Here is a 20,433-nt window from a genome sequence, read left to right as displayed (position 1 = left end):
GCAAAGTGCAGGGTCGACTATTTTAACTTGCATAATCTTTGGTGAAGCAAAACGGTCTAGATGATATTTTTGCATACTGCCGCAAAGTCCTAATATTCAAAAATCACTAATACTAACTTCAGTTACACAGTTACTAAATACAAAAGAGTTTTGCTTTATCTCACACACTGCTAAGTGAAATAAATCTGGCAATAGTCAATGGCATGGTACATGGGAAGTTATTGTAACACTAAAGAAATAATGCTTTAAGCTGGATTTAGTATCAGTTTCATGATATACCAAACTAAGAGGCTTCCATCCTGCTACTATGACTTTAAAAGAAGTTTACTTACATGAGATAATAAATACAGACTGAGGCATCCAGGTCCATTTTCTCACATGGTCTCTTATCTTAACATCAGGGCTCGGGAGAGACACCTTGGGACTCTAGTGCCAAAAACCATTACGAGCCCCCCCCCACCTTTACCTGTGGTGGCTGTCCCCCTAAGAAATTTGAATTCTGACGATAATTCTATCCCTTATGTACTAAAGCTTATCTAATATACTATAGCACTAGCCGTGTGTGTGTGTGTGTGTGTGTGTGTGTGTGTGTGTGTGTGTGTGTGTGTGTGTGTGTGTGTGTGTGTGTGTGTGTGTGTGTGTGTGTGTGTGTTTTGGGCAACCTAAACTACACATTCAAATAGCACCAAAATTAGCACAAAACTCGCACAAAATTCGCTGATGTGAAAACACTTGGTTCCATCACGATTGAAAAACTTTTACTATATTTAATGAGCGATCACATTTTGACCAAAAAACGCCACTCCCGGCGTCCGGCTTAGGATCTCCGTAGAATTTTCTGCCCATAGCTACAACTAAAATATTACTATAGCAGCACGAGAGCTCTCCACAGGAGCAAGTGCGAGGGACCTGAAGGGCCCACGAGCATTTGTCAGTCCTATGATAACTTGAATTATTTCATACTAAAGACTCTGGGTCTCCACTATGCCTGAACCCTGGTGTTTTAGTACCATTAACACCCTCCTTCCCTGGGGCCTGATTAACACCCTAAAAGTGGATAAGGAGAGTGCAACGAATATTTCTTATTAATAAGTCAGGCGCTATAAAGAAGAGATACGTAAGCAGTGGATATATTTTTACCTTCATCTGCCCAAAGACCCCGATGCTAAATCCATGATCCTATATTATGCTTTTAACTAAGACAAACCACACTCAGTTTATCAAGCTACGAGGCAATTATACATTACCCCTTAATTCTTTCTCTTCAATGTGTTTTTCATCTAAATATTTTCTGTCGTAGTCGTGGCAATGATAGTTACAGTAAATCATCCTGGTTTGGCCTCTTCACTACGATTATGTAAGTTTACTCAGGTCTGCTTTCATACGATTTTATGTCAGTTAGGATAGATCTCTTGCAGTGAAGGGATTTAAAAAGGCCATATCTACACACTCCAGTTAGAAACGCCTCCAGTAAACAATAATGAATGAGTCTGACTATACCAGTAATACAAAAGAAAAATAATAGGAATGGCGTGATGGGACTGAAGGGGTTAGCCAGCTGAAATTAAAAGCCGTACTCGTGCTGAAGGCCATCCAATACATCTAGAAGCTTAATATGGAACTGGATATTACCGCGCCTTCTCCTGTAAATGTAATGATGCAGACTAAGTGTATGGATAATTACCCTTCGATGCTATATCTTTTATGCAGGCCTTCCCTTTACCTTCCTGTTCCACCATCTTATTATCGCAGATTAGAATTCTTGGATTTACATAGTATTTTTTGCTTTGATTCATATGCACCATTCTCCATTCATCATCCCTCGCCATGCATAGGCAATGTGTATCATCCTCTCTCTCTCTCTCTCTCTCTCTCTCTCTCTCTCTCTCTCCATACGCACTTTTCCTAAATGTCGGTTTCATTTACTCCTTCCCCCCTAGGCTTTGCAACTCGTTGGCCACCATTTTTTCCCGTCATATATTTTCCTTCGATTTTTTCATCGTCATCCTTTCATGTACGCGTATGGCAATATACTGTAGCTTCCTCATTCCCAGCCATTTTTTTTTTTACATCTCTGAAGTACATCGCACATAAAATTCGAAGATCGCCAAGCTCAACAAAATAACCTGCATTTTATATATATATATATATATATATATATATATATATATATATATATATATATATATATATATATATATATATATATATATATATATATACACACACACACACACGAGTATATACTGCATCGATCCAACCATCACCCAGTCCTACGTTGCCCCATGAGAAGCGTAGGAGCCCGGGGCTGGGCAAGTTGGTCCTGACATTTAAGATGAGAGTAACCAGCCTCACTCATCCCTGAGTGGCATTACGTGAGCAATAAGCCCGAACCACTCCGTGGATATAAACCTTCACCGGCTCAATCCGATTGGAGCTCCGTAATTACCCACTAAACCACCGGGCGCCATAATTTGGTTATATGGTTACCATTCAACGTAGTAAATGGTTTCCTGGTGTACAGGAAACCATTTGGCTTGTCACTCGGTGCAGAGTCATCCACAGGCAGAAGGAAGAGGAAAGATTGAAGAAGAGAAAGACAGAAGAGGGAGTGTTAAGTCACCTGTCGGCAAAAGGACGAGGAAAGAATGAAGGAAATAAAGACAGAAGAAGATGTAAGGAAAGAAGGATGGAGGACAGGAAAGGACAGACACCTGAGAGCAGCACTACATCGAGTGAGTGGATGGTGAGCGCCCCCATCTACTACAAATAGAGAGAGAGAGAGTTCGGTAGAGTCGCTACAATTTTTGGACATTTTATCCACTACGGTGCTGCTTTTTTTTTTTTTATGTGAGGAAGAAGGAACCAAAGGCAACGAGCCTCCTTGTTTAAATCGAAAATAGTAAATGAAAAAAGTTAGCACATTTTTTTTTTTTTTTTCAAATTTCGCTGAATTTGGCATTTTCTAGACCCCCAAACCTGGAAACCCTGCTTGTAACTGTAAGTGTGAAGTGCACAGCATCACCCTTATTTTTTTTTAACATATTACGTAATCCAACTTCCAAGATGGACAAATATTAGATGTGCCATTGCCTCATCCCGTGGAAGTTGATGCAACTGCAGCGATGGTCGCTGCAAGAAGCAAAAGGAAAGGTGCTGGGTGGAGTCATCAGCATATGCGTGAATAAAGTCAAATGTACAGCTCAGACGGACATTGATAAATAGAGAGAAGGGGGCTGGTGACAGGACAGAACCCTGAGAAGCACCACTATTGATTATCATATGAAATCAGTGGCCGTCTACAGCAGCAGCTGTAGTATGACAAGAAAGGAAGTTAGAGATGGAAGCACAGACAGAAGGACAGAAGGGGTAAGAGGACAGCTGTAAAACGACCAGAAGGGAAGCTAGAGATGAAAACAGACAGAAGAATAACAGAGGTAAGATGGCAGTTTGGAAAATAAAGACTAATGCCAGACTCTATCGAAAGCCCATCAAATGTCAAATACAATGGCAAAACTTGCACCACAATCTCGAAGTGAGGATGACAAGGATTCTGATTAGGTGAGAAGATTTCTGGTAGAACACATACTGACTATCGGAAAGATGATAGGAAATGTGCTGAAAATATTTTTATTATGAATAGATTCAAATTTTGAAAAATACACGATATTAAAGAATTGGGCAATTGTTAGAGAGCTGAATGAGAGCATACTTCCTCCATGTAGGAAAAAATACAAGTTGCCAGACAAATGCTAAAGACTTTACGTCAGCAGGATGTATGCACAAAAGCACAGTTCTTAAGAACAACAGGAGGGACTCCATCTGGCTCATTTGATAGTACTGAGGTCAGTTGTGGCAGAAACAATATCATTTGAAGAAACTTTAATGTCAGTCATGATAAAGTCAGAGGGGCGGGGGAGTGATGAAGGAACAACACTGGAATCGTCTAAGGTGGAACTGGAGGAAGAAGTCTGAGCAAAGTTCTGCCTCTTCGGTAGAAGAAACAACCACAGATCCATCAAAGTGGAAAACAGAATGGAAGGAGGATGAAGTATATTTGTTACTAAGGTTTTTGGCAAGGTGCCAGAAGGAGCGAAAAGAATATGAGCTAAGGAGTTCAGCGCATTCAGTATGAATGAAATTATTCTTTGAGTGAAGAGCAGCCTTAGCACGACTCTGGGCAAAGTGGTGAGAGTCTGGAGTGTGTTGACACTGGTATCTTTTGTAGGCCTCCTCCTTGTTTTGGACATTAGAATAAGTGTGATTAAACCGAAGTTTTTTTTTTTCTTCATTAGCAAGAGAATAAGACAAAGGACTGTATGCTTCCATGCCACAAGGTGAATAATCAGGCACAAGTGGTTTGAGTTGTTAGATTGTTTAACAACCTGTAAAGAGCACCTTGACAGGAATTGGTTAAAAAAAAGATACCAAAATATGACACACATTGGCAGGAAACTTGTATCCTTTGTTTGACACGATGTGCATCATGGTGTGTTGTACAGGATGGTATTTAATGACTCGATAGGAGTCCGTGCCTGAAAGGGTTGTGCAATACACACTCAGTTGGCTATCAGCCAAAGAAGCAATAATCACTCCAGGTAAAATTAAAGAAGTACTGCCTGAGGAGCTCCCACTCGGCAGTTCCAAAGTTCCACATGATGAAAGGGTCTACAAGCCTTACTGGAGCATTAGGACAAATTAAGAGGATGAGAGTGTGATCAGAGAAGCCCAACAGAGAGAAAAGATTAACAGCTTAAGCAAAAGGATTAATTGTAACGAAAAGGTTAAGAATGTTGGAATTCTCCCCAAGGTGGTCAGGGATATGGGTAGGGTGCTGTACAAGCTGCTCTAACTCAGTAAGGATAGAAAAGTGTAGCAAGCAGCTAAGACTGCAACAGTATACACGGAGAGGGGGTCAATGCAGAGTACAGGATCCAGTTTATTTCAACGTTTTGCCCACCAGATTTTCTTCAGGAATAAAATCAGTGGACAACACTCCATTCCTTAAATTGTCCTCAGCCTGGCTGGAGACTTAAACACAACAAATAAACAATCTATCACTACCTGGCTAGCCTGGCTGTTTGCTCATTTAGAGGTACGCCAACGGCTTGGCTAACATAAAGACTCCATTATTTTGGTTGATATTACATACATTTGCAATGAAGGTGAACTCATATTATCTATGTTCCATAGTACTATCTACATGTTTAATCATTTTAGAATCTTTCCAGTCAGCATTGTGGCCTGTGTCAAACCTATGATTCACAGTCGCATTATTCAAATTATCCATACTGAAGCACCTCATATCATATTTGTGTTCCATCACTCGTTCCTCCAAACCTGTTGTGTTTAGGTCACCAGCCAGGCTGGGGACTATTTAAGGAGCGGAGTGTTGTCCGCTGATGTTATTCCCGAAGAAGTTCTGGTGAGTGAAACGTTGAAATAAACTGGATCCTGTACTATGCAATGGGGTGCTTTCAAAGCTAGTATTCCGGTAGATGGCACCACAATTTGGACAAACACCTTCCCCCACACTGTTTAAAAAAGCATATTTTTCTTTGTTAAATATCTTCACTGTTGTGTGAAAGTGTGAATCATAGTAATGTCATATACCGTATAATAAATAATACAAATAGAACACATATATGTAACGTAGCCTGAATTGTTTATACTTCTCATAAACGGAAATTAAAATATCATTGATGGCATGTGATGGTGACCCACCATTTCAGTGGTCCTATATTATATAATTTCTGCTACATTTAATGCAAGTTAGATTCTTAATACATAGTTTGTTCAGACTGTACATTACACCTAGTGGGTATCTTGAGTTATTCAGTCTCTATGTGGGCAGAAATTTAATATTGAGTAAATACTGGGACTCGGTATTTTGCTCACTCCCTTCACGCATGCGCACCACAAGATAGTCCCGTGTTTAAGTTTTCACACGAGATTTGTTTCAAAACAACGCACTAGGACTATTGCTTAAAATAATACAATTTAGACTACTTGTGGTCTGGTTAGGTTAGATGAAGGTGACTGTAATTGCTTTGGAGGGTCTGGAGGGCAACACGGGACTCTTGTGGTGCGCAGGTGTGAAGGGAGTGAGCAAAATGTTGAGTCCCAGTATTTACTCAATATTAAATTTCTTCCCACATAGAAACTGAATGAGTCAAGATACCCACTAGGTGTAATGTGCAGTCTAAACAAACAATGTATTAAGAACCTAACTTGCACTAAATGTAGCGGAAGTTAAATAACATAGGACCACTGAAATGGCGGGTTGCCATCACATGTCATCGATGATATTTTAATTTCCGTTTATGATAAATATAAACATTTCACGCTACGTTATATATACGTGTTCTATTTGTATTATTTATATTACGGTATATGACTTCATTATGATTCACAGTTTCACACAACAGTGTAGATATCTAACAAAAAAACATATGCTTTTTAAACAGTATGGGGAAGGTGTATGTCCAAATCGTGGTGCCATCTATCAGAATACTGGGCTTTTCAGAAGCACCTCATTGGCCTTTCTCGGTGTAAAAGGATAGAAAATATGTAGGCTTGTTCACCAAATAGAAGAGTGAATAGAGAGGAGAGCCACAGGTGGTGGTGAACATTGAAATCACCCAGAATGGAGATTTCAAGGAAAGAAATTGATAGGATGTATTCCATCACAGAAGGTGGTCAAAGAATTTTTCATAGTCGGTAGAATTTGGGGATAAGCACACAGCACCAGTATATTTAGTCAGTGAATGACTGCATAACTGAAGACTGTGTAGAGGATTCAAAGGTTCAACTGCTGCAGTAGTTGTTGGGGTCAGATAGATATACAGATAGACTGATAGAAAGGTAAGCAGACAAAATATGTAGGGATCAATGAAAGATAATGTTAACTCAATGGACGGAGGGATTCATGGATGGATAGATGGTGAGTATTGGTAAATATAGACAAACAGGTGGATGACTGGATAGACTGATAACGAAAAAACTTTGGTAGATTGGTTGATGGATGAATGGGATGATAGATACTGTACATGGATATATCGGTAGTGGTGGCACCAGGCAGTTCTATGGCATGGGAAGGCAGTGGCAAAACTTTGTCGCAATGATCATACTCTCTCTTGCAAGCTTGAAGGTAAATTAGTTCCTGATGAAGGCTCCAGCAGTTGCAGTCACCAAATGCTCTTGTTTGTAGAACGTTAGGCGTCTGGTGGTCTAGTGGTCAAAACCCTCAGTCCAGGTGAAAATCAGACAACATTCACATCGATCCCACTCCATATGAGGTGTGAGGACTTTTGAGTTTTTTTTTTTTTTTTTTTTTTTGCTTGTTCAACTCTGGGCAAAGGCTTCAGGGCCTATTTCTCGGGGGCAGTGACCTATCCCAAGGCCCAGTAGTCCTCCTACACCTCCACATGTCACCACTTGGGCACTAACACCCACCATCCATATTGAATACATGATAGGGCTGTCTCATACAGGACTGGTGTATTGGTATTAGCTGGGGTATTTTTACGACATGTCGGCGGGTCATCTGGTAGATCAGGAAAGTCTGCTTTTAGGAAATTCAAATCCTTAAACTGTTCCCTGCCCCAGCCGGGATTCGATCCTGGGTCCATTAGGACCGCAGGCTGCCTCTCTACCGATTCAGCAACCGCCTCCCCCCAAATCAATCACCTCTCCGGACACGTTTTGGACGGTAATAGCCCAGCCTCAGCCCCCTGCACCCCAAAAAGGACGGTATGCATTTCTGTGCTCCTCATGAACCTCATTAGTGGCAAGACAGCACACTCAAAAGGTCAGTACGAAAATTTTTGAAACCTCGCCTGTACAGTTCCCTCGCTCGTTGTCGTTATCCATGCAGTGGCCGTGGTCGTCTACCTTACTGAATTTGCCTTGATAAAGTGATATAAGCTGTTACAGTATTACTTGGTAATGTTCGAATATCACTAGACTTCACTTCACTTGTTACATACTACACAAACTATGTCAGCTCCGTCAGCCGTATTACCTGCTGGATGTTCTTATCATAACTCATATTTTTAAATCTATAAACTCACTTTAGTATCAGTATTATAATAATACTTGCTAAAAATGTCTTCGAGTTGTGGCTAGAGTAAAATAGATATTGGCATGATTGAATTAACGTAAGCCGAAGAAAGTACAATCGATTCTTTCAGATGATTTATTAACTTACCCTGCCAAGAACATGCTACCAAAGACGAAAAGTGCACTGTAGGCAAAGGCATTTCCATGCAGCAGAAATATGTTTACCTCCATCCACCTGAACAAACACGGTACTAATTTTCATGACTCAATAATCACTCTGAATTAGTGCAAAGCACCATCAGGTTATCAAATTAAGTGACCATTACATATATATTTCTTAATGAGCGCCTTCAGCACGGGGCCATCCTTCCTAAACTGCATTAAAGGAGATTGCTTCAAACTCCTCATCATGCAGGGTATTTCACCAGCTGAGTATATTTTCCTATCGTTATCCAAAATTAAACACAAAGTATGTGTGCTGGAGGGACTGTCACTATATGATGCCTGGGATAAATTATATTCTCGCTTTGAATGGACCACTACACAGGGAATGGATAAATGTGGAACTGATTGTGGTCGTAACTGTGATTATGCATTTTTCACAATGTAAAATAAGTTTCTGCAGAAAAATGTATCAGTGCGGAATCCTTTCTTCACAAGCCACGTTTCCCTTCCTGCTTAAATTTTTCACTAGCGCAATCTGAAAGTTGGTTCCACTGATTTATAGTTATCTCGTATCTGCGTTTCATCGTTCAGTCACCACCCTTTAACCGTCCTCTCTAGCCATATACCTCTCATTCTCCCCCTCTGTCTCACTTTCCAAACTCTCCTTCCTCTCTTGTGATTGTCCTTTGTCTTTCTCCCTTTTCTTTCTCTGGGAATACTACCGCCTCTCCTTTTTCCACGATTATTTTTTTTCTTTATAATTATTCTGTCTCTTCTCATTGTAATTTCTTTTCCCTTCGCTTCTCTTGACACAGTTTTCTCTCCCTTTCTCTTCCTCCTTTATCTTTCTCTCCCAGTTTGATCTCTTGTCACAGTTTCGACTCTACATTTCTCCCTCCTTTACCTTTCTCCCTCATTTTTCTCTTGGCAGGGTTCACTCTTCGCTTCTCTGCCTGCGACAAAATACAAGCCTGACCATCATAGCAACGGGACACTCGCCTGACTACCACCCATACGTGTTGACTCGCCATTACATATCCTGTTTGCTCTCATCAAACATCACAGTTTAACATCTTATCACCTTTATAGGCGTGAAAAATGGCCAAAATCTGCCTTTTTACACTGAGCACTTTGAGTAAACATAGTGACATATTATGTGTAAAAATTTCAGGCTTACGAAAACATAACTTGCTCGGGTGTGACTTTTGTTTTTGTTTTGTTTTTTCCTCAGTAGTGTTCACAAGGTATTCGTCCCCAGTGTTTTTTATCACGTTCAGACAAAGCTGTATTTACAGAAACCTCAGGGATTTGTTAAAATCCCTTAAAAACATATGGTAAGTTATATGTTTGCCTAAAGTTCAGCTGAGTGTCTTGTTTCATTATCATTTATCGCTACTGTTTCTCTTCGTAATCCTGCTCCTTCCTTATCAGCGAGAGCTCTCTTAATTCTCTGTACACCCCCAGCCAAAGAAAAAAGGCAACGAATTAACTAAGAGCTATGAAAAAAAAAAAAAAATGCGCACGATTTACCGGAAAAGTTTAATCCCGAGCTCAGATATAGTTTCCCGCCATATATTCAGCAAGATCCAACACCATACTCCCTAGATGTATCACTTGAAAGCAACAACATGAATTTTAAAACGTCAGCTGCTACAGAACTAGTCATGGAAAAGGCAAGGGACTTTTATTCGCACACTTGAATCATGTAATTACTTGATCATGTAGACACTCGATATTCCCACATTTTTCCACGAACACATTATTTTTTTTTCCTTTTTTGCGTAAGAATGATTAGGCAACTGTTGTGTATGTATGTTTAGACTAAGGCAGTTTTAAGTTCATTGTCCTTTATCTTGCATTTCCTCTGCACAGTATGTGTATATATATATACACAAACATACTGGGGTAGATAGCTAGATAAATAGATCGATCTATCGATCGAACGATAGATAGATAGATATGGATAAATAGAAAGATAGATATAGATAGATAGATACATGGATACTCGAGTACATATACACCCTGTATAAACGTGTGTGTGTGTGTGTGTGTGTGTATATATATATATATATATATATATATATATATATATATATATATATATATATATATATACTCGTATACATTAAGAAGCATAAAACCATCGTCGCAAATAAATATAAAAAAACAATTCTGATCAGTGAAGTTATATACAGTAAACAGTGTTCTAAAGATGGCTAGCATGTCATAGGTGGGTCATGTGTAGGCCTATTCCTGTAGTACTGCAGTACGGAAATTCAGAGTTTGTAGACGATTATATAACTCGATATGATTTTGTAAAGCTGTTTACTTAAAATTGTTTTTTCTGCGTCGTTTTAAGGCAGGTCGGGGTCTGAAATTTCTGATGGTGCTGTACCGCATTAGCCTTCATATCCGGCCCGATTTAATATTAATGGAAAAAATTACTCTTTAATTACAGAGGCTAATGGATAGGTTAGCAATGCAAAGGGCTTTCCCTCACCTTACAGGTCCCAGCAGTACACGGAGAGAGAGAGAGAGAGAGAGAGAGAGAGAGAGAGAGAGAGGGGGGGGAAGGAACTGGGTGGGGCACTTGGAAAGTTATATGAAGCCCGCAGTGCGGCTATCGTTACCCATTGATTTTAGAGTGTTAGATGCGGGAGCACCTCTGACAGCAAGTTGGTCACTCAGAAGCACACAAGGCGCTTCACTCCCGTTAATTTTATCGGTACCTTGCATTACGACTCTCATGATACCACATCTATAACTTCTATATACTTATTACTCCAACTTCGTAATGGAGGCGACCATCATCCACTCACTTGGTGTAGTTTTTTTTTTTTTTTTTTTTTTTAATGTGTCCGACTCTGAGCATAGGTTTCACAGCCTGCTCTCAAGGCCCAGTAGTCCTCCTACATACCATACACCTCTCCACATGTCACCACTTCGGCGCTAACACCCACCGTCCATACTGAATACATGTTAGGGCTGTCTCATACAGGACTGGTGTATTGGTATTAGCGGGGGTACTTTTATGACATGTCGGCGGGTCTTCTGGTAGATCAGGAAAGTCTGCTTTTATGAAATTCAAATCCTTAAACTGTTCCCTGCCCCAGCCAGGATTCGAACCTGGGTCCATCAGGACTGTAGGCCGCCACTCTACCGATTCAGTCAGTGCTGCCTATTTCTTCCTTCATCTTTCTCATTCTACCTCTATAACCCAGGAAACCATTTAGAGTCCTAGGTCTTAGCTATATGACCAAATTACGGGGTGAAGTGGAGCCAGTAATGATGCCACTGTAACTGGGTGGAGACGAATATGCGGTGTCCATCCAGGAACCAAATATCCATACTATTTTCCGCTCCTCACTGTGGTCAGGCGCTGTCAGTAGCAAAGGAACGTCGGTACACTGCATGGAACGGCCCTTCTGGGACGATTGCAGTGTGTGGTTGATGTGTTTGCTCGGCCATACAAACTGGGGTTCATCAACAGCAGCAACAACTCTAACTTGGTCTAAAACTGCCATCTCTCCATCATGCATGCTCTATTGTAAAAGTATATTGGCACTAGATTACAGCACTAGTCACGAAAACGGGCTGTAGAAAGAATGTACTCGTAGAGCCATAGTAATGTCCTCTTCTGTCACTGAGCTACATCAAAACAGTCTGCAAAAGGACGGAAGTCTGGAGAGACCTTGTACTAAATATCATCTGAAGGTACAAAAAAGAAAGCAAGTTGAAATAATCGGGCTGAAAGGTTCAATGGCTCATGATGAACAACGTCCAAAGTGGAACAAATAGGCCTCAGAGTGTGTCCTAGTTCTACCCCCATTAAGAAAGCTTAGATAGTTGGGCATCGATGCATGTGAAGAAGCTGGGATATCTCGTTTAGTCTCTCCATTCCTGACTCTCTCTCTCTCTCTCTCTCTCTCTCTCTCTCTCTCTCTCTCTCTCTCTCTCTCTTATTTTCGTTTTTTTTTTTTTATGTGCTCATTTTCTGTCGTTCTCGGACCATGCATTGCAGGGAGGAGAAAATATAGACGTGGTTGTGCTGAAGTTACATCAAGAGTATCCATTTTTCTTTCAATATTTTGTTTATGATTTCTTAACAGGAGCCATATGCTGCATCTTACATTACATCTTCACAAGAACTAAACTTGGTGTACGACAAAACTATAATAGCTTCTGTTCAAGGTCGGATCAGAGGGAGACTAAAGAGACAATAGCCCTGGGCCCCCCGCCTCTGCCCTCCTCCCCAGCCTTATGAAATAAATTTATCAAAATATCAGTTCATTGAAACTTAACCTATTTCCAGTAATAGTTAAATATATGAATACTAGTTCGAGGCAACAATAAATTATGAAGACTATACATTATTTGGAGACATCAGTAAGCAATAAAATAGTCAACAGAATCATTAGGTTGGCAACACTGCAAAATTAATCAGTTTCTATTATAACCTGTGTTCCCAGATTTCAATGGCTTTGATAAAATGGCACAGATTGTGTCTGGCAGATCAGATTATAAAGAAACTCGTGTATGGTGGAGGAAGAAATATGGCAAGGAGGCAGAGGAGAGTGTACTCCCTGGAGGAGAATAATTTCCCATGTCGAGACCTATAAAAATGAGAATTATTGACTGTCCTACAGTAGCACCGAAGGATCGATCGGCTGCATACAGAGTTGTTTATGATCGTTTCAAGGTAGTGGCAAGCTCAAGCACAATGACTGACACAGAAATTAGGGATGAAACATTAAAATTAACTGAACAATATCCTCAAGCACTTGACGAAGAAATATATCCTCAAGAAATTATTCACTCTGTACACTTTGCTATGCTGAAAGGATGTCATACACTAGCACTGCAAGCTAAGCTGTCGTTTGATCAAGCAGCTGAAGACAGTTTTCCTAATGTATCTGTTTCACTGATGATTATTCTTTTTTTTTTTCAAATGGTCACAAACTGTGCAAGGGAACGTTCTTTCAGTAAACTAAGCCTTATAAAAAGCAAACTGAGGTCAACAACGCGTAAAGAGAGACTGAAAGGTCTGGCACTGCTTAGCATCGAAGGTGAACTCATGAGAAACATTGATGTTGATAGTATCATAGACGGTTTTGTTTTGGCTAAAGTGACACAGCATGTTTTTTTGTGTTGTTATTATGATTCCGAATTACAGTTTTGGCCTTTGATGGTAATATATCTTTTCGTTTCCTTGAATTTGTTATCTGTAAGCTGTGACTGATTTGTGATTTCTTAGGCAAAAGAATGGTGCATCCATGGCTATGCTTTATGCACAGCTTAAAATTATGAAAATTTAGACATTAAAATGTACTCATGGAGAATCTTGGGTGAAAGTTTGGTTAGAACCGTATTATAATTGTGAAATGTGTTAGTCTTTTTTTAAATACTCCTGTTACATAATAGATTTTGTTACATATTATAGAAGGATTTTGTAACAGAATGATTCAGCCACGATTATGATAATGTTTACTTAGAAATTAGAATTACCACAATTAAATTCCTCATTGACGAAAATGTACATACAAATACTTAAACAACTGACTGAAATCGGTTTGCAACAATAAAAATAGAAATCTATATTACTTGATTTGATACCGTAGGTAAATTTAAATTGGTACTAAATAAAAATGATCAATTACGGGCCTCACCTTCTCACTGAAGTCCGGGACCCCCTATTCTCTGGATCCAACAAGTCTTCTGTCCACCTTTTACTGAGATGGGTATTTGTTTATATGATAACTGAGTAGCAACGTTTATGTTGTGATAGGCTAGATTGGAACCCACTCAAATCAGTATAGGTAAAAAGGCAAACAGACAGAGATAGACAGACAGAAGGACAGATAGATAGATAGACAAAGATAGATAGATAGGTAACCAGACAGATAGATAGCTGTTTACTGACTAGATGGGTAGACTGATGTTTATTGACCACAGATTTACAACAATGAAGAACATGAATACACAGACAGCTGTAAGTGGTTGAATGAATGACAGCTGACACGTACGATGCGAGTTCGGCTTTTTTTTTTTTTTACACAAGATGAGCGAAGGACGGAAAAACAAATAAAACCTATATACACCAAATTACAAGTCTCCTAATTTCATAAATGATGGACTTGATTTGGTGTAGGTTGAAGTTTTGGGGGAAACTAATCTGGGGAAACGGGTTCCAAAAAGCAGTTCTGAGAGTAAAGGAATAATTCTCATAGGCAGAGGTCGTGCAATATGGTAACGTGACAGTCCGATCATGAACGCTACCAGATGTCCCTGTGCCAAGAGGGAAGGCGTGGGGAGGTCAGACAGTCGACGCAACATTCTTATCTGTTAAATAATGCAAGGGAGGCAACATTTCGCCTTACCTGTAGGGGAGGTTCTTCATTTGTAATTGCTGGGTTCTTAATCATTCTTATAGCTTTGTTCTGAATTGTGTCCGATTGTTTTACTGCAACCTCTCCACATCCACTCCACAAGGATAAGCAATATGCCAGCTGAAAGCGCACATGACACTTGTACATTATAGCTAACTGCTCGTCAGTGAAGAAGTTCCATATTCGGTACAATAATCCAAATTCCTTTAAGGAGGTTTTCGCAAGTGATGTTCCGTGAGAGATCCAAATGAGGGTACTGTTAAGCGAAACAGCGAGAACTTCAATACTTTTAGAAATAGGAATATTGGTTGCACTGAAGGTAATAAAAGAATCAGTACCTGCCAATCAGTATTTTTGATATATTTGGTTTTCCTAACATTAAATAGGACAGTTATTCTGTCCCCATTCGGTGATCTTAAATAAGTCTTTATTTATGGAGATTACTGTGCTGTGTTGGGAGTTTGAGATATCAAACTCTGTGAATGGGTGGTTTAGTGTAAAGGAACTGTGAAGCGTTGAAATATCTGCATATGAGTGAATGGAATTATGGAAGACAGACAAGAGATCGTTACTATGAATGAGCAACAGCGTTGGCGCCGGTGGTAAGGATATGCAGTTATTTAAATACAGTATACTTTGGATATAGTGGGGCTGTTCGGCCAGACTGCCTAGGGAACAACTACTTTGGATATAAATTGCAAACATGATTATCATAAAACTGGAAATTCAGTACAGCTGGTCAGTTACAATGCATTCGAGCTTGTAAAATACGTAATGTTTCGAGTATCGACCCCCTGGCCAATAAACACAATACCGTCTCCAAATGCGAACAACAGCTGTCATCAAATCAGCCCGTAAGAACTCTGACTTAACTATTCATTTCCTCCCTAAATCGCACGCTTCCTCAACTGTCTGCTCCAACTTCACCCCTTACCGGTCCTAACGAGGTGAGCTAGAGTTGTTAAGACAGTCTTGAATTAGTTAATGGTTTGGGAACTTTCAATTCAGTTACCCTATGGCCTGGCCGCTTTGCTTGCTGGCATACTTATGACGTGGTATATGTGGTTATGTGTACATGTCAGGTATGTTTTATCTGTTGGGGGGGTGGAGGGGTAATGTGCTAAAGAAGGTGGAAGGAGGCTTGATACGCCAAGCAGCAAGTGGATAGATACGAAAAGTGAATGTGTGAGAAATCGAGATAAAGAAATTGATAAGGCTAGGAAACTGTCAAGTGATCAAGCTGGATGGATAAATTGTGTACGGTGGAGTGCATGACAGGTCTTGATAGACCCTTTTTTGCTTGACAGTCGTCGGAATGACTCGGTCTTATAGGTAATTATGATGTGCATGTATGGGGAGAGCTGTGCCTGGGAGACAGTCAGGATTTCTTGGGCTTGAATGATGAATGAATGTGTGGCTCATTTCCTAGGGCATGCTGCATAGAAGCTCTCTTACATACATTTGTTTCATTTTCCTCGCTTTTTGGATTATACCTCACCGCATCTGTTGCTGGGAAAGAGGTAGGATGATGGTAATGATGACGATGTACTAGCAGGACTAAGTAAATGTATTTCTTAATAACGTTCTTTTTCGTGATATACGCGAATACCTATCACCTACATCTATAAGGAATTTTCAGTACTCATATTCCACACAGTAAGTGGGTGACAGTATGAGAGCTTTCTTTGACGCTTATAGTCATGCAAGGATTCCATCTCACCGTCATTTTCATCAGTAGCCCCCTTTCCTAAATACATGGGTTGGGAGGTATACATATTAAGGAACAGCAAAGCACAAAAGCTGGGAAATTATTAACAGAGTGGCAAAAAATATTAGCTAAGTATCTGTGCACATATCTTTCAAGCTTTTCAACTTCTGAGTCACCGTACGCGTCACAGTCTATACAGAAATAAGCCCATAATGCTTTTTTAATGGACACTTTCTGCCATCACTCGTTAAATTGTTACTTGGTTTTGGGGGTGTGCAGAGAAGGAATGCAGTACCAGGAGATGTGACACTCGCACAGGTGCAGAGTGCTGTGAAACGGCTGAAAAATGGGAAAGCAGCTGGGGTTGATGAGGTGTTGCAGAGATGCTCAGGTGTTGTGCAGGGAGTGGAATGAAGTGCTTGTTGGAGATATGCAAGAAGGCATGGATGAGTGAAACTGTGCCTGCAGAGTGGAAGAAGGATGTGATTGTACCCCTGTACAAAAATAAAGGTGAGCGAAGTCAGTGCAAGAATTATCGTGGCACAAGTTTATTAAGTGTGGTAGGGAAGATATATGGACAAATTATTATAGAGAGAATAAGAGAGATATCAGAAATCCTAGTGAGTGACGAACAGGGTGGCTTTAGGAGTGGCAGAGGATGTGTGAACCAAATATTTGCAGTAGAGAAGGTTTGTGAGAAGGACTATAAGGTGTTTATGGCATTCATGAATCTGGAAAAAGCATATGACAAGGTGGACAGAGAAGGACTGTGGAGAGTTTTGCGCATGTACGGTTTAGAGGGTAAGGTGTTAGGTGCCGTCAAGAGTTTTTATGATGGTAGTGCAGCATGTGTGAGGGTTAATGGGCATCTAAGTGAATGGTTCACGATCGGTGTGGTCGTGCAACAAGGCTGTGTGATGTCCCCATGGTTGTTCTATATATATATATATATATATATATATATATATATATATATATATATATATATGGATGGGGTGATGAGAGAAGTAAAAACACGAGTAATGGAGAGAGGGATGGAATTGGTAATGAATGGTGATGGATGGAATATCTCAAATTTGTTGCATGCTGATGATGCAGTACTGCTTGCAAGTACTGGACAGGAACTTGGTAGGCTAGTGCAGAGTTTGGCTGATGTCTGTGAGCGTCGTGCCTTGAGAGTAAATGTAGAGAAGAGTAAAGTGATGGTTACTGAGAGAGAAGGGGACTCCCAGTGCGATGTAACAGTGAATGGAGAGAGACTGGAATTTGGTGAGAGAGTTCAAATGCCTGGGTACAGTGACAGAAAAGATAGAAAAATGTGCATAAGAAGTTGAAAGTAGAGTGACACAAGGAAGAAAAGTAGCTAGTGCAATTAAGGCCTTGATAAGAAACAGAGGCTTGAGTGTTACAGTTGCACGAGGTTTACATGAGGGAATGTTAGTGCCAACTTTAACATGTGGATGTGAGACTATGGTGTGGCATGAAAATGAAAAGTCAAGAGTAAGAGCAGTGGAGACGGGACTGCTGAGGAATGTATGTGGAGTACAGAGGGTGGATAGGATACAAAATAATGTGATTCGTGAAAGAAGAGGAGTGAGGAAGTCAGTGGACACCAGAATCGATGAGAGTGTACTGAGATGGTATGGTCATGTGGAGAGACTGGATAACAATAGAGTGGTGAAAAAGGTATACCTGAGCGAATTCGAAGGAGGAAGGAGGCGAGGTAGGCCAAGGAGAAGGTGGAGAGATATGGTGGATAAATGTGTGAGGAAGAGAGGTTTGGAAGTCGGTGATACTAGGGAACTGACAGGAGATCGAGCTGGCTGGATGAATGTTGTGAGGAGAAGTGCATGATCAGGGATTTTGGCACCCCTTTTTAACATGGCAGCGTCTGGATTAACACTATTGGATACGATTATGTGATGCTACAGAGCGTGATGAATGTTTCTGGCGTATCCGATAAAGCCAGGATTCCTGGGGTTTGAATGATGAGTGAATGGAAGCGTGGTCTATTGGATAGGGCAAATTTGGGCTGTCTGGACATTGCTACTCCTCACCCTGCCCTATGGTGGGAAAGGAGGTTCGGATGATGATGATGATGATGATGATGATGATGATGATTCTTTTACCCAACTATACCCTTATTACTTTAACTTGGTCAAGATTTTCGTCCCTTGCAGCTTTCATTTCACGCAGTTCAGTTTCGGAAAAAGACAATAATACGGCAATACATTCTTTCCTTTGCAATTATTCGGGACTTGCATCATACTCGTGTTAATCTGTTGTTAAATTTCAACATTCTAGATTGAGAGAGAGAGAAATTTCAGGCCTAGTTGAAGTAAAAAGAGTATAATGAGGTTTAACCTTGTTTCATCCACCTTATCTCATGACATCCTAGCAATTGTAGGTGTCTTACCCTGCCTGCTTTGTGCTGCCTCACCCTGACTCACCTGCCACGTTATCTTTGCTGCGGCACTTGGTGTTGGTGTTGCCTGTTGCAGGACCACATGGGTTGCCGCCAGCGCCTCCGTCACCGCCTCCTCTGCCCTGATACCATCCCCCCACCCACTCAGCGTCACCGGCGCCACCCGTGAAGGCGGCGACACTCCGTGGGCGTTGTGGGCGCGCACTGTGATGCCGTAGGTGTGGGCAGGATCCAATGGCGATAGTGTCATGGCGGTGGAGGCCGTGCGAGCCGCCAGTCGCCAACCACCGCCACTGCTGCTGTAGTACTCCAAGCTGTAGCTGCTGACAGGGGACGCCCCCTGCTGAGTGGGTGGTGCCCACTCAATCACTGCTGCCGTGTCATTGGCTGCGCGCACCCTTGGGGCTACAGGGGGCTGTGGGGCGGTGATGGCAGGGGCCAGAGCTCGGGAGAACACCACACCAGTGGCGTCAGGGGGTGCCACAGTCAGTGAGGCCGCTGCTGAAGTCACACCTCTTGAGGACGACACTGAACACACATAGTGGCCCTCGTCCTCAGCCTGCAGCTCTGCCAGTAAGGGTGTGATTAGTGGGTATGGGGAGGCTGGGTTAGCAAAGAGGCTTGCAGTACTATCAGCAAGGGAGGGGAAGACATGCAGCTAGAGGAAACCTGGGTTAGTGAGAGTGCTGGTCGTTATTAGTCAAAGGCTGCATAATATAGCAAGGTTGTGAATCAAGGATGGCAGTGAGAAGCTGGAGGTGCAGGAGGTAAGTACTGTAGGGTGCATCATTTTCACGAATGCAGAAGGAACAGCAAAGAATAATTTTAAAATGTTATGCAAATCCAGTTTTCCTAACCATATACTTAATGTACGTGAAAATTCAGCCAAAGTTCTTTCTCCTTACGCAGATATATTTGGTGTTACTGTACTAAAGGTATTAAGAACTGTAATATCAGTGCTCAAGACAGCTTTTACTCACATAATTTGTGAATGAAATTGTCAGAGAGAGAGAGAGAGAGCGAGAGAGAAATATGTGTGTGTGTGTGGGGGGGGGTAATCTGGCATTTCCCATATTGCAGTCTCCTTATGAATATCAGTGAATTGTTTTAAACAGAAACACTTTGCTTTTACGTAAGTAATAGGAGTAGGTGTAAGAATTATTTACTTAGCTGTAGTTAGGAAGCATGTGTCAGGTCGTGGAAGGGGTTAACTCCCTCACAACGATGACATCCTTATTATAGTGATCTTCCTGGCACAGGCAATTAAGTAAGCATTGAAGAAAGCCATAGTAGTGAAGGGGCTAATTAAGGCTATTATGTCTGATCCTTTGGTACCTGTGTTATGAATGCCGTTTTATTAGACAGAAAATCATGGGGTGTAACAGAGGACATAATGAGACTGGAACGAAATGACATGAGAATGATTCCGATGGGTAGGCCTATGTGAAGTAAAGACGGATGACGGGACATCCTCTGAGAAGACAAGTGGGAGTAGAAAACATCAAGAAGGAAACAAAGAACGAGACTTAGCTGTTGTGGACAGGGTTAGAGAATGGACAAGGTGATGGATGACGAAGTGCAGAAGTACAGAGGTAGAGGATTGTTGATGGAGGGGCAGAACATGGAAAACATAGGAGGAGGTGGTGAGAGCTGCCTTAGATCTAGAGGTATTACTGGACAGCTGGTGC

The 20,433-nt window shown here is 41.1% G+C and overlaps 1 protein-coding gene across 1 annotated transcript in view; it reads right to left on the bottom strand.

Moving 5' to 3' along the window:
- The window catches only part of LOC145395053 (roundabout homolog 1-like), a 138,674-nt gene that overhangs the window by 26,612 nt on the left and 91,629 nt on the right, over positions 1-20,433 (bottom strand). The window contains exon 9 of the mRNA XM_080268809.1: positions 18,771-19,312. Coding sequence (XP_080124935.1) covers positions 18,771-19,312 — 542 coding nt within the window. The remainder of the gene's footprint in view (positions 1-18,770; positions 19,313-20,433) is intronic.

The sequence above is a fragment of the Coenobita brevimanus genome, chromosome 4 (genome assembly GCF_032717465.1).
Source record: "Coenobita brevimanus isolate Jiangsu-jjx chromosome 4, ASM3271746v2, whole genome shotgun sequence".
NCBI classification, from domain to species: Eukaryota; Metazoa; Arthropoda; class Malacostraca; order Decapoda; family Coenobitidae; genus Coenobita; species Coenobita brevimanus.
The sequence above is the reverse complement of the archived record's forward strand: the minus strand, read 5'-3'. Positions and strand labels throughout refer to the sequence as shown.